This window comes from Notolepis coatsorum, assembly GCF_963971535.1.
Source record: "Notolepis coatsorum genome assembly, chromosome: 6".
NCBI classification, from domain to species: domain Eukaryota; kingdom Metazoa; phylum Chordata; class Actinopteri; order Aulopiformes; family Paralepididae; genus Notolepis; species Notolepis coatsorum.
Genome location: NC_140170.1, coordinates 50,939,852 through 50,954,916, shown reverse-complemented (window position 1 = coordinate 50,954,916; position 15,065 = coordinate 50,939,852). Strand labels below are relative to the sequence as shown.

Sequence of the window (15,065 nt, the reverse complement as noted above, 5' to 3'; positions counted from 1 at the left end):
GTTGTGAGACTTGTACAGCACTTTGTTCAACGTTGTCAGTGCTGTAAAGTTTAAACCTTTTTAAATCTTAGACAAACGAAACACTGCTTTCATGAAATATTGTAAGCAGTCATTTGAGGCTTTATAAAAGCAGCACAATGAACACAAATCTGTCAGTGCCGAGTCCGACCTCATTTTAAATAACAAACGGCATTGCTTGTTGTAGTTGACAAAGAGAGGCAGTTGATTTATCAAAAAGAAAAAAATAATATTCATATATTCTTTTTAACACTTTCTCTGCCAAGGACGCCTAAACTCGTCATTCCCCTCCATGCTAATTCTGCCAATGACGCCGTAACACGTCATTGAGATCAATATTTCAAAAATCTGTGATCGCATCATATTTCTCCCCCGGAGACTTGAGATCTACTGTTGATCCCCTCTCAACTCTCCAACGGTTCAAGAGCGCCATCTGGTGGCCGATCGGCGGAACGCCGAAACCGGAAACGGAAGCTGGTGCTCATTCCAATTCGGTCCGATCACTCGCTAATAGTCCCGGGACTCGAGCTAGACACAATGGATAGCAATCCGTTACCAATAACTCTATAAACAACATGATTTGGACGTATATACTATTATACAACCTGGAGATGGATCGCATATTTCAACATCCCATAATAGGAATATTTTTGCTCATCGCCCAACGCTACAAGGAAGCTACGGTGAGTTTCAGCGTTTTTTTTAACGTGTTCGATACAAACTGCTCTAATGATCATATCACCCACACTAGATTAATCATCTAACGTTGGCCACGGAATTATAAACGACCCCCCCATCCGGTCAACATCAGATGATAAGTAGTAACTTCTAGAAGCATGTCCATTTGAAATTTTTTATCTCGCGCCGATCGCTATCAAACTGTATACAATCATCAATATAATGCATTTAGGGCTATAAATCACGTTCTGCAGAAAACGATAAAAACATACTTATACTTTAGACCGTATTTTAGTATGAATATGTGAATGAAAAAGTATAACGTTGCTACACCCTGAACAATAGATACTTGATGGGCCATAGTAATGGGCCATAGTAATGTCAATTTAGCAATACAATTTAAAAAGTTATAGCCCTGCAAAGAAGGGGAACTTCTCCATAGACAAATAGAGCTGGCAGAGGATGGTATAATGATGTACATAAGCCTGGCGAAGAAAGTGTTAATTATTATTATTTTTAATCGAATTTTATTTTCATACTAGAATCCCATGCCCATCGAACGAAGCTTCGAAGTATTTAAGACAGCCCTAGAACCTACACCAAAACATGCTGGAAAAAGTTGTAACCATCCACAATAGAAAATGGCTGTCCTTGCGCATGACTAGTTCAGACCAATATGATTCTATGTGTGGATAGTGCATGAGACATGTGTGGATAGTGCACGAGACATTTTGACTCGTCATAGATCGGTAACATGAAGAACAGTTTTTAAACATGGCTTATAATGTGATGTCCTGCTGTAGAAGTGATGAGTCTTCATGTCTCTTCTCTGACTGAACCAATGGAGAGAACTACCAATACCTCTGATCTCAGCATGGAAATATACAAGACGCACACACCTGGCTCAGTTCAATTTTAACTTCCATCAATGTAAGAAATGGATGGTCCTCAAAATTCATATATTGAAAAACCTGGTCACATTCAAATGATTGAGAATAAACTGATTTCTACTCACATTGTCTCCTCTCACACACACACACGCATACACACGCACGCACGCACACACACACACACACACACACACTGCTCAGGTCACTCATCCACTCAACTCATAGAAAATACAGCATCAGGATATTATTCTAAAAGTATCAATACTAATAAAAGTTTTTGAAAAGAGTTTTGAAAAAAGTTTAACAGCTGGGTATCACAATACTTTTCTACTGTCGGTGTATTGTGCAACACTAATAGTGAATTGTCCCCAACTCTGAAACACATTTGGTTTAGCTTTGATAGAAAGCTGTAGTGTTTTGGTTATATTATTTTCCCACAACATACAAGACTGCTGCTGTGGGCTATACATGGCACATTGTACTCACTCACTCATACATGAAGGTTTTGTAGGACGCATGCGCAGGTCATGTAGGTTCTTCTATCGACACCTTCCTCTGTATCTATAAATCAGGGATGAAAATGTAGTCCTTTTTAGGGGTCACAAACCATGAGAACCATTGCCCTAGATTATTCCCATAACAACCTGTAGGTGGTGCTTGTCCCCTGTTAGACCATGATCTGTTTATTTGGTCAGAATGTGTGACTCTGCCTCATGATTAGTAGTAGGGATGTTCGATATTGGCTTTTTTTCCGATATACCGATATTGTCCAACTCTTAATTTCCGATACCAATATCAACCGATACCGATATATGCAGGGTTCCCCCCCCCCCCCCAAAAGAACGGAATAATTTCAGGTAATTAACATTACATATCTCGTCGTGGAATTAACACAACATTAAGCATACTTTTGACAACAAATAAAATAATTTTTGGCGCGGCTGGGTGGCGCCACGGAAATTGCACTCGTCACCAACGCAAGAGACACCGGTCTCGAATCCGGCTGTCAGCGTTGCCTCCGGCTTGGGCCGGCCGTCATACTGACTCAATTGGCAGAGTTAGCGGGTGGAAGTCGATGGGTGGTAATCTGGTCATTGTAAACAGTACCCTGCTTCACACATCCACACCTGAACGCTGCCCAGTACCACCACAGTGTTCAAGGTGCACTGTGTAGCTTTGTGAGTCAGAGAAGTGAATAATTTCTAAGGTATATTTTCATAGCTGAATAAACAAACTGTCCTCAGATGATCCCTGGAACACTGTAAAAGCTAGAAAGCTACCTGAAAGGTTACTATTTCATTGATGTTGTTTACAAAGAAGGGGCCCGCAATTTTGTTAACGAACACTTGCCCCCTTTCTCTCCTCTCTCACGCCCTCTCTCTGTCCTCTCTCTCACCCCCTCTCTCTGTCCTCTCTCTCACCCCCTCTCTCTGTCCCCTGTCTCTCCTCTCTCTCCCCCTCTCTCTGTCCCCTCTCTCACCCCCTCTCTCTGTCCCCTGTCTCTCTCCCCCTCTCTCTGTCCCCTCTCTCTGTCCCCTCTCTCTCCCCCTATCTCTGTCCCCTGTCTCTCCTCTCTCCCCCTCTCTCTGTCCCCTCTCTCACCCCCTCTCTCTGTCCCCTGTCTCTCTCCCCCTATCTCTGTCCTCTCTCTCACCCCCTCTCTCTGTCCCCTGTCTCTCCTCTCTCCCCCTCTCTCTGTCCCCTCTCTCTCTGTCCTGTCTCTTATCTCTGTCCTCTCCCGTTCTCCCTCTTTGTAGATGAGTTTGATGCCTACATCATTGTGTCCTTCGTCAATGCCACCCTGGTCCTGTCCATCGGAGAGACGGTAGAGGAAGTGACAGACTCTGGTTTCCTGGGGACCACACCCACCCTGTCCTGCTCCCTGCTGGGGGAGGATGCTCTGGTGCAGGTTGGTGTTCAGATGTTCCTTCAACCTGCCCATCTGTCCTCCTTAACGTTCTCTTATCCTTAACACTTTCAGTGCCCAGCAGGGGGCGCACATTTAGTGCTTGAATGCCCAACATCCACTGCAATGTTAGCATTAATATCGCCTAATCTATGTTTTAAATTATGGCTATATGTCTAATCTGCCCGTCGCTTATCAATGACTCATTTCCAGTCAACATTGTCGAAGCGGATTGTTTTTTTATCGGTTCATTTCCGTTTTATAGCATTTTGAAAAGCCCTCGTTTTCACGGAAAAAAGAAGAGATTCCGTGATAAACGCCCTGTACTGTAATATTCTAGAACGTTGTCATTTTTCTGCCTATTTATGAATCGTTTTCAAATAAACGCTATATTATCGATAGTATATGTGTACGTATGCACGCTGGTGTGCCGCAAGCTGAAAATCGATTATCTTATTTCCTGATTGCTCGCACAGCCAAACAGCCATATCACATTATAGGGGAAAAGATTATCTCCGTGAAAACGGGTCTGATTATCCTAAGACTGGTAAAATAGATTCCTTACCTGAGATCAGATGGTATCCAAATGGATTATTCCAATTCCTGATAGCCATTCCAAAAATCGATCCTTTTATTGATCCCACGCGTATACTGTAAAACACAGTAACCACGCTGTGCTGAGGGTCCAGCATGAAGCTGATCGGGTCCGGTTGTATGCGTGAGAAGTCAAATGTGGAGTCCGGGTTTTTCTCATGCATTTTCATTGAGTCCAATCCAAAAGGGTGAATTACCATCTGGGAGACGATAGAGGGCGCTTTTTTCACATCTGAGCGCCTGGGGTGCTCAGATGTGACTCGATTGACGAAATATGAATTCAGATCGATAATATAAAAAAAAACGACAGGTCACTACTAGGGATGGGTATCGTTAGGATTTTATCGATACTACTACTCTTTTCGATACTGCTTAAAGTTTTGGCACTTTATCGATACTGTTTTTGATTATTTTGCAAGAAAAAAAGACAATTAATTAAGAACAGAATCGACATTGCTTTATTATTTATAACTTTATAAATAAATATAATAAATAAATATTATTTCTTCAGCAACAGTGACACTCGTCCCCCCCTATCCTCTGTCATCCTTCCTAGCTGCTAGGTTGAAGGGACTTGGCTTGGCTGGGACCGGTGGTGGTAGAGGGAGGAGGGGTGGGCTGGGACATGGTGGCTGCAGCCTCAGCCTGACGATCTATAAAAAGTTGTCATCTTTCAAATATATTTGTAGCTAAACAATTAGCTAAGCAATTATATTTTATTTATTAGCCTATTCGTAATAATTCGTTATTAGCCTAGCTAACTCCGTATCTTGGCTTACCTGCAGTGGATGGAGATTGCACACTGCGAGCAAAGCAGTCGAAAACGGCGCATTTCTGCAGACTAATGTTATGTTTTGACAAATTGCTTGTATTGCCACCCATACTTGCAAATGTTTTATTGCACTTGTGGCAACGTGCGTTGTCGGCATCGACTTCCGTAAAGTGTACCCAGACTTTAGAGCGTTTCGTTCTCTCCGCCATGATGAGCGCATGCAGAGCTGTCTGTGTGCTGCATGCTTCAGCACGGAGCCAAGTACCCGTATGTGCATTTGTGAGTGTGAGCGACTCAAGCCACGATTGTGTGTAACTCAGTCCTGCTTCTCGTGCAGACAGAGCGACACAGAGAGAGAGGAGAGATAGTTTGCAACGTTTAAATTCCTCGAAAAAAAATAAAAACTATCATTTCTCGAGTATCGATAGCAGTACCGATAACGTCGGAGCTTATCAATACTCTGTTTTTTTCTAATTTAGTACTGGATCCCGTTTAGAACCGGGTTTCGGGGGGCATCCCTAGTCACTACGCACCAGGCTTTGTCCTAACATGAATAAAATACTCAAGGCATGCTGTTTGATAGTTGACTAGGGCTTAAGAGGTTAATATAGCTAACTAGCTACTTCATTGTCTCAGCCATTTTGGGACACTAGCGTAACGTTACCTCCATCGTCAGTGCTACAGACGGGGTCCATGGCAGCCTCCTGTAAAACCACAAGGAGTATGAAACCTTTATACGTTCCTTGTAAAACAGGCAGAAATATGAAAATGAGGAATAAAAATCACTATTAGCCTACTGGAATTTGTCATTCATCAAAGGTTTGGGAATTTTCATTTCATATTTTGAATGACTGTCTGTACTGCCATAGGTCTAGCAATAACATAGCTACCAGGGGCAATGCTAACGTTAGCTTCGTGGTCAGCCAGGGATTGGCAACCAGTAAAAGCACAAAAACCCACAAAAAGGCCAGGTGTCACAATGTAAGCCAATGAAAAGGATTGGGAGGGGGGGGGGGTTAGAGCTAAACTTGCTTGTCAATCGACGCAGCTCTTACACCCAAATTAGGTTTATTTCTTCTTTCATTGAAGAGCTGAGCCAGAATTCAAAGCTCACACAACGACTTTTCTCCTCGGCAGGTGTATCCAGACGGGATCCGTCACATCCGAGCAGACAAGCGTGTCAACGAGTGGAAGACTCCTGGAAAGAAGACCATCGTCAGGTGTGCTGTTAACCAGCGCCAGGTGGTCATCGCCCTCACCGGGGGAGAGCTGGTCTACTTTGAAATGGACCCGGTAAGACGGAAAGAAAGAAAGAAAGAAAGAAAGAAAGAAAGAAAGAAAGAAAGAAAGAAAGAAACAACCTTATGTTAAAGGAACACTGCAACATTATGCGAGTCAGACAAGAAGAAGAAATGAATGGAAGTGGATACGGACCAGCTGGCCTAGTCTGTAACACTCTTTAAGCTTTAAGCTAGCCTAGTGGTCTGTATCCGCTTCCATTAATTTGTGCTCTTATCTTCTTGTCCGACTCTGGAGAAGCAGACAGATTGATCAGAATACAGCTGTTGCTGATGATAATAACATGCAATAACACAATGAAATAGAAATGTGCATCTTCCCTAAGACAACACAAGAAAATAGAAACATGCGTAACAAAGTTTGTGCACAGCTGTTGAAAAGCATATCCTGTATGCAGAAAATAGACAATCAATGATCAGGCATCATTAGCAAATGCAACCAACTCTTTCATAACTAACGTTGATGTCTATCAAAATCAACAGCTTACGGTAGTAGATTGTCAGATCCGGTCCAGGTCCTAGCCACTGAAAACACTTTGTTTTTGTTTTCAGTGGCTAGGACCTGGACCGGGTCCAAAGAAAGTACTTTACACACTGCTGCCTATTTATAGATGCAATAAATCATGTCTAATACTGTGTTTAATATATATTTTATTTCTCAAAAAAATATTTTCCTAAGAAAATTTCAAATGTAAAAGATAAATTGTTACTAAATCATGTCAATAGGGAAAAATACCTTTCGGTACTCTGCAGCCTATGAGTGGAACAAACTGCCAGTGTCTATACAAATTATTGTCTCAGAAAGAAATTTTAAAAAAGATATGACGAAATGGCTTAAAATTCGAATGTTGATTTAGAATTCGAATGTCAACATTATGATCGAAGCTTCGAAGCATTCGGTACAGCCCTAGTGTTTTAATCCTCGACGATTTAGATTATATGTGATGGCTGTACAGGTTGTGTACTGGTATTGTATGTAATTTTCATTGTCAAATAAATGCAATCAATGTCTAAAATGTATAACAAAATCATGCAAGTCTTGGTACCGCCCCTGATCACCAGGTGGGGCTGATAGCTAATTTATTCATTTCATTTCCTGTATAAAAAAGATGCAATTTTCTGTTGTGTTCATACTTGAAAAAGACCGGAAGGGTCGAAACGTTGTATCTGCTATTTTTTGTCACAATTTAAAAAAAAAACACCTTGTCTCATCAAAAGTGAGTTGCGAGCCCCGCTTTGTTTCATGTACTACTGTTTTTAACAGTTTGGCTCGGCACCAAGGAACGGAGGATGTGCGTTATACATTTTTTCTGTATCTTTTCTAATTCTCCAATACCGATATTGGATCATTATCTTATATCCGTATTGGTCTATCCCTAATTTGGTTGGTGTCTCGTCTGTCTCTCCGTCTCTCTAGTCGGGTCAGCTGAATGAGTACACGGAGAGGAAGGAGATGTCGGCTGACGTGGTGTGTATGAGTCTGGCCAACGTGCCGCCTGGGGAGCAGCGCTCACGCTTCCTGGCCGTGGGACTGGTCGACAACACCGTGCGCATCATCTCCCTGGACCCCTCGGTACAAACACACACACTGTTATACTCTGTTTCTCTCTCGCTCTCTCGCTCACTCACTCACTCACTCACTCACTCACTCACTCACTCACTCACACTCACTCTCATTCTCACTATATGCGTCTTTCTTAATCTGTCTCTTTCGATCACTCAATGAAAAGCTCGATAGATGTTGTGATACATTGCTTGTATTGTGTTGCTTCCTGGCAAGGCTTTTATTACACTTCTGGCAACAAACATTGTTGTCATTAACTGGAGTAAAATGTAACTGACTTCACACGGTTTAGTTCTTCTCTCATGTTGGGACTAAATCAACCCAGCTCCGGCCCTCACACCACAGATGGGCTCCGGCCCTCGCACCACACACTGGCACAGAGAGAGAGAAAGCAGCAAGATTATGTTTGCAACATTTCCATACATTTCGGGGAAATCATATTTGACGCTAAATAAACCTCACTCTACTCTCTCCAGTACAGATGGCAGAACCAACAATGTCAGACCTCATCAGTGCACTCATTTAGAACTGGTTCCTGGTTAGTACCGGGATTTAGGGGACATAACCTACTCTTATCCAGCTTGTTTCAGGATAAATACTGCTACATGTTGGCTATGTGATAAGTCTGCCAGGAAGCTATCCAGCTTGTTTCAGTATATATGTTGCTAAATGTTAGCTGTGTGATAGGTCTACATGACACTATCCAGCTTGTTTCAGTATATATGTTGCTAAATGTTAGCTGTGTGATAAGTCTGCCAGGAAGCTATCCAGCTTGTTTCAGTCTGTATAAAGGCTGCTAAATATTAGCTGTGTGATATGTTTCTACAGAAAGCTATCCAGCTTGTTTCAGTCTGTATAAAGGCTGCTAAATATTAGCTGTGTGATATGTTTCTACAGAAAGCTATCCAGCTTGTTTCAGTCTGTATAAAGGCTGCTAAATATTAGCTGTGTGATATGTTTCTACAGAAAGCTATCCAGCTTGTTTCAGTCTGTATAAAGGCTGCTAAATATTAGCTGTGTGATATGTTTCTACAGAAAGCTATCCAGCTTGTTTCAGTATAAAGGCTGCTAAATATTAGCTGTGTGATATGTTTCTACAGAAAGCTATCCAGCTTGTTTCAGTATAAAGGCTGCTAAATATTAGCTGTGATATGTTTCTACAGAAAGCTATCCAGCTTGTTTCAGTATAAAGGATGCTAAATATTAGCTGTGTGATATGTTTCTACAGAAAGATATCCAGCTTGTTTCAGTCTGTATAAAGGCTGCTAAATATTAGCTGTGTGATATGTTTCTACAGAAAGCTATCCAGCTTGTTTCAGTCAGCAATGCTGCTAAATGTTTGCTGTGTGATATGTTTCTACAGGAAGCTATCAGCTTGTTTCAGTCTGTATAAAGGCTGCTAAATATTAGCTGTGTGATATGTTTCTACAGAAAGCTATCCAGCTTGTTTCAGTCAGCAATGCTGCTAAATGTTTGCTGTGTGATATGTTTCTACAGGAAGCTATCAGCTTGTTTCAGTCAGTGTAATGCTGCTAAATGCTGGCTGTGTATGATGATAAATCACCGGCCAGCTTGTTTCAGTCTTTCCTAATAAAAAAACAACTTTTCCTCAGTACATGCATACAAATGGAGAATGCAGGGTGTGGATGGAGAATACAAACACACAAACACACCTTAAAAGCACAGGATGTTCTTGGACCAGACTGAGGGACAAATCCAAGCAGGCTTATGTGTTCGCTAGCTAGCTGTGTGTGTCTCTTGTCAGTTGGAACTGATCCTATTTACACATTGGCCAAAATGGACCAAGCTGACTTCAACATGTATCTGAAGATTTTTTCTGATACAATTCATAGGCTAATTCATGTGGTAATGAATAGGGTAATTCATGTGGTGATTCATAGGCTAATCAATGTGGTAATGAATAGGGTAATTCATGTGGTGATTCATAGGCTAATCAATGTGGTAATGTGTGGGGTAAATCATGTGGTGATTCATGGAATAATACATTATGGAAATGTTGCATATTTCAATACAATATGAATATGCCTGTAAATGCCCAATCCCTTTGTGGTATTCCTGTTACAGCTGTTAGCCAGTCTGTAAATGTTAGATATTGGAGCAGTCCTGTGACTTTTTTTAACATTCACACTAGACTTGAGGACATTATTAAAGGGTAACGGCAGCGTTATTTTAAAGGGAAATTCCACAGATTTTCAACACGTATGTATGTATGGATTTTACTAACCTTCGGGACATACTATGATGATGAGCAGAAAGTGACTCTGTTCCAGAGCCCAGATCCATAGGCCCACTGGGTCAGAGGTCACATGAGCTGCTTGCATTCCTGGGATGCTACTGTGGCACCGCCTCCCCAACAGGAGTTTAGAATCCAGACATGAGCTGCACCATTTGAGGGCAAAATCGGAGCTTATTTGAGTGTTTCCACTCTAGAGGGAGTGGAGGAGAGAGAATTGGAGGTGTTGTTATCTCTACCATATTAGAGGCATTGTAGTTAGGGATGCACCGATATGAAAATTTTGCGACCGATTGTTCAAATAACACAATCGGCCGATACGGATATTTATGCCCGACAAAAAAAATTCAACGAAATGTTTTTATTTTTCGATTTATTTATCTAGGCTAATCAGTACCGCGCTACCCCCTTGTTTTTGTATCTCCTCTACTATGTCTTTCTCACGTTGTCCTGTGTCTGTCTCCCTTTAATAAATCCAGTTTGATCTTCATCTATAATGTCTGGCATAAACGTCTCAAATCTTTTTGATATTATCGATGTATACATCTTGTAATCTACGTTGAGTATGGACACAGGTCTGAAACTACTACATAATTCCCTATCCTTCCCTTCCTTCGGTATCGTGGTGATTATGGCTTCCTTCCACGAGGGGGGCATTTTTCCCTCTTCCATCGTGTGTCTGAACGCCGCCCCTAACATGGGTGCTAATTCAGTTCTAAATGTCTTGTAGAATTCCGATGGGAATCCGTCGCTCCCCGGAGACTTGTTGTTTTTAGCTCTACTAATTGCATCTTCCAGTTCTTGTTCCGTAATTATTTTATTTAATTCTTCATTCTGTTCTTTCCCTATCGATGGTAACTCTAGCTTCTCCAGATATGTTTCTATTTCCTCTTCTCCCGCTGCTTTTGGCTGTGTGTATAATTTCTCATAGTATTCTCTAAATGTCCTCTCTTTCAGCTGGGTCCCTCAATATTTCATTAGTCTTTGTATCCCTTATTGTGTGTATCGTGTTCAACTTCTGTTGCGTTCTAATTCTCCCAGCCAACAGTCTGGTCGCTTTTGGTCCCCCTTCATAGTACGTTTGTTTCATGAACCTCGCTTTCTTTTTTATTTCCGTCAATAATTCCCTATTTATCCTGGCCTTTACTTCTTTGATTTCTCAGAGCGTTTCCTGTTCTTTTGATATCTGGTGTCTCCCCTCTAGCTTCTTCAGCTTCCCTATCAGATTGTGATATGTCTCCGTTCTGGCCTTCTTCAGCATTGCTGTTTTTTCCATCAATTTCCCCCTTATCACTACCTTCAGTGTGTCCCATAGAATGTTCGGGTCTACCGCCCCGTTGTCATTTTCTTCCTTATATCTGGCTATCTCCTCCTTGATCTGACTCACCACCCCTTTGTTATTTAATATTCCTACATTTAGTCTCCAAATCGTGTTCCTCCGTCTCCCTTCTAGATCTACTGTCAGATATATGGCACTGTGATCCGATATGTCCGCTACTCCTATACTGCTCTCCCGTGCCCTGTAACTGTCCCCCGTCGTCATCAAAAAGTAGTCTATTCTCGCATATGTCACGTGTGGGTGTGAGTAATGTGTGTATTCCCTGTCCATGGCGTGCATCTCCCTCCAAACGTCTGTAATTCCCATTTCCGTCATCTGAATATTCATATATCTACTGATGGGCGCCCGTCCTTTTCTAGTACTCGTGGTGTCTAGGTCGTAATTCAGTACTACGTTAAAATCTCCCGTACATATCAATATCCCTTCTAGTTCCAACACTATCATGTCAAAAATGGTCTCATATAAATCCCTCTCACTCTCTGGGGGTGCATAAACATTTACTAACGTAACCATTTGGCCCTCTATTTTCCCCTTCACCAGAACAAACCTTCCCTCCTTGTCTCTTACTTCCTTGATCAATTCAAATTTGACTGTTTTTGATTAACGTGATTACTCCTCTCCTCGGGTTTTGTTCAAAGGAACTATAGTATGCATTTTCATATCCAAATCTCTTCAGTTTCTCATGACCCTGTGCTACCAAATGTGTCTCCTGCAGAAAAATCACTTCCATCTCACTTTTTTTACATTTCAACATCACTTTGCCCCTTTTTATCGCATTATTCATTCCATTAACGTTTAACGACATCATTTTTATACCTTTAACCCTTGTCATCTTTCTTCTTCTTTCGTCTGTCAGTCCCCCCCATGTCACACTCATTCCCCCCTCCGGTTGGAGCCTCCGCTCTCTTCACCGAATACATATAGTGATTAACATAAATAAAAAACATAAACTTTACATAAAGTGCTCCCAAGGCGTTCGGGGGGTCCCTGTGTCCCCCCCTGTCCCCTGCTGGTGGGTGAGGGGTAATTGCCCTCCTAACGAGGGGCCCCCTCCTGACGGCTTGGGGGTTTGAAACCCTTGCCCCCAATCGCTCGTCCAGCTTTCTTACTGTTTTTTTTTTTGCTTTCGATCTCCTGGTCAAAAAGCGCTCTGTCCTTCCTTTTGATCAAAGACCCTCTTTTCTTGGTCCCTCTCAATGTGATTCATATGTTTCATTGTCCCTCCTTCCTCCCATATCCGTGTGCGGTGCCTCCCGTGTACCCCTTATTATTTTCTTTTCCTCTCTATTTTCTATGTGATGTCCATTTATCCCCTTAATCCCTCCCAACTGTGTTACTCACAGCATGTGTCTATATATCTGTTTCAGTATGTTCTGTGTCTCGCCTATCAAACCTAGTTATATTTCCATTTATTTCCTCCATCAGCTTGTGTATTATGTGTCCATGTATACGTTACGTTCATTTCTATATCCTGCCTCTACCTGGGAATGTGTGCTTATGTATATGTTATTTCAGTTTCTATACTTTGTCTCTATTTGAATAGTTTTTTCAATCTCTTGTGTGTGTACTCATCCGTTCGCCTCCTCCCGCCTCCTCTCCGTCTGGCCTCCTCATCCGTCTCAGTCCTCGCTCCGTCACGTTTCACCTCCGCCTCCTCCTCTCTCCTCCCTCCTGTCTCGGTCTCCCACTCTGATCCACCTGCGTGCTCCCTCCAATCTCTGGTGCAGGCTCCGCGTCTGTTCCTCCCGCCTCCTTCCTTCTCCGTCCTCCGACATCCTCATCCCTCGCCGTCTCATCTCTCGCTCCGCTTCTCGTGCCGTCGCGTACGTCACCGTCCCTTCCTCCCAGTGAATCCTTAGCGAGGTCATGGGTGACTGGAATCTCATTCCGTTTTCTTTCAGGGTTTTCTTCAGTCCCGCGTAGGACCTGCGTGTTATCGCTACCGCTGTCGAGTAGTCGTGATCAAATGATAGTCTTTTCCCTTCGATTTCAATCTTCTTGGTCCACGCGGTTCTGAGTACCAATTCCTTAACCTCGAATCTCAGAAAGTTAATAATCACCGCCCTCGGAGGTCTGTCCGGTTGTGGTCTCGGAGCCAACGCCCTGTGGGTTCTCTGTATCTCCATTTTTTCCAGTCCCGTTTCCTTCATTTGTTCTTTGATACGTTTTTCCACATATAGGGTCACCGATTCCCCTTCGACTCCTTCTTTCAGTCCCCATATTCTGATGTTATTTCTCCGAGACCTCCCCTCCATGTCCGACATCTTTGTCTCCATCTGTTCTTGTTTCTGAATCACACATGTTAATACCTCGTGTATCTCCGTGTTCCATTCCTCCGCGTGAGCAGTCCTAGTCTGTAACTCGGTCACGTTTCTGTTCTGTTCCGTCATCTTCTCCTCCACCCTTTTGATTTCTGTATTCATTTCACCTCTGAAGTCCTCCTGTTCCTTCCTCAATTCCTCCCGTAGCTTCCCAATATCATTCCTTATCGTGTCCGTGTTCAGTTTTATCGCCGCTGTTATGTTCTCCAGTATCCCGGCCTGCATGTTCACGGCCGGTGAATTTGATCTTATAGGCCGATTGCAGTCAACAAGGCACATATCGGCCGATACCAATACGCGACCATTATATCGGTGCTCCCCTAATTGTAGTTCTCTACCAATTATTCAAGTTCGAGAAGGATGCATGTGGAACTCCTCTGCCCTTGGTATACCATACGTCTGTGTGTATACATATGTTAAGCATATGTCTCTCTCTTTCTCCAGGACTGTCTCCAGCCTCTCAGTATGCAGGCCCTGCCTGCCCAACCTGAGTCTCTGTGTATAGTAGAGATGGGAGGAGTGGAGAAACAGGATGAACTGGGAGAGAAGGGAACCATTGGCTTCCTCTACCTCAACATAGGACTGCAGGTACATATATCTGTCTGCCTGTCTGTCTGTCTGTTCCTATCTATCTTTTTACCCAAACATAGGACTGCAGGTACATATATATGTCTGCCTGTCTGTCTGTCTCTGCCTGTCTGTCTGTCTGTTCCTATCTATCTTTTTACCCAAACATAGGACTGCAGGTACATATATATGTCTGCCTGCCTGTCTGTCTGTCTGTTCCTATCTATCTTTTTACCTCAACATAGGACTGCAGGTACATTCATATATACATACAGTACACACACACACACATAATTTATATATATACATTCACCCACCCTTTATTTCAACATAGGACTGCAGGTACATTCATCTGTCTGTTTGTGTTATAAATGCTAATAGAATAGAAGTGAATGGGGGTAGTGTAGAGGTCTAAGCACTCACCTACCACGACAGAGAACCGGGTTACATTTCCCGGCAGAGGTACCTCCATCTTGTGTCCCTTCAAACACAATTGGCAGTGTTCACCGGTGTGGTATGAGTCCTGGTCGTTGCAATATCGACTGTTACTGGTCGTTTGGGGTACTGCTTCAGCAGGAAAGGGATCTGGGTGAGATGGCGTGAACTCTGTCTCCACCAACACCCTGAGTAGGCCGTATGGTGAAGGCTGAGAAGTGGCTAGAAAACTATTCTCGTTCCCACCTCGGCGAATTACACAATTTTCACTCTGGGTGAAAGATATATTGGTGTAGATTTAGGAACAAAAAGTTCTCTATTGGCAAAATAGCCCATTTTGCGCAATCATAGTTTTAACGTCGGGACTAGATCTTTCCTCTTCTTCTTATTTTGTCAATGGAGAACTTTTTGTTCCTAAATCTACACCAA

At 42.7% G+C, this 15,065-nt stretch overlaps 1 protein-coding gene across 2 annotated transcripts in view; it reads left to right on the top strand.

Moving 5' to 3' along the window:
* Positions 1 to 15,065, top strand: part of sf3b3 (splicing factor 3b, subunit 3) — a 101,536-nt gene that overhangs the window by 30,824 nt on the left and 55,647 nt on the right. For both annotated transcript variants that reach the window (XM_084317378.1, XM_084317379.1), the window contains exons 13-16: positions 3,344 to 3,495; positions 5,996 to 6,151; positions 7,574 to 7,729; positions 14,079 to 14,222. In XM_084317378.1, coding sequence (XP_084173504.1) covers positions 3,344 to 3,495; positions 5,996 to 6,151; positions 7,574 to 7,729; positions 14,079 to 14,222 — 608 coding nt within the window. The remainder of the gene's footprint in view (positions 1 to 3,343; positions 3,496 to 5,995; positions 6,152 to 7,573; positions 7,730 to 14,078; positions 14,223 to 15,065) is intronic.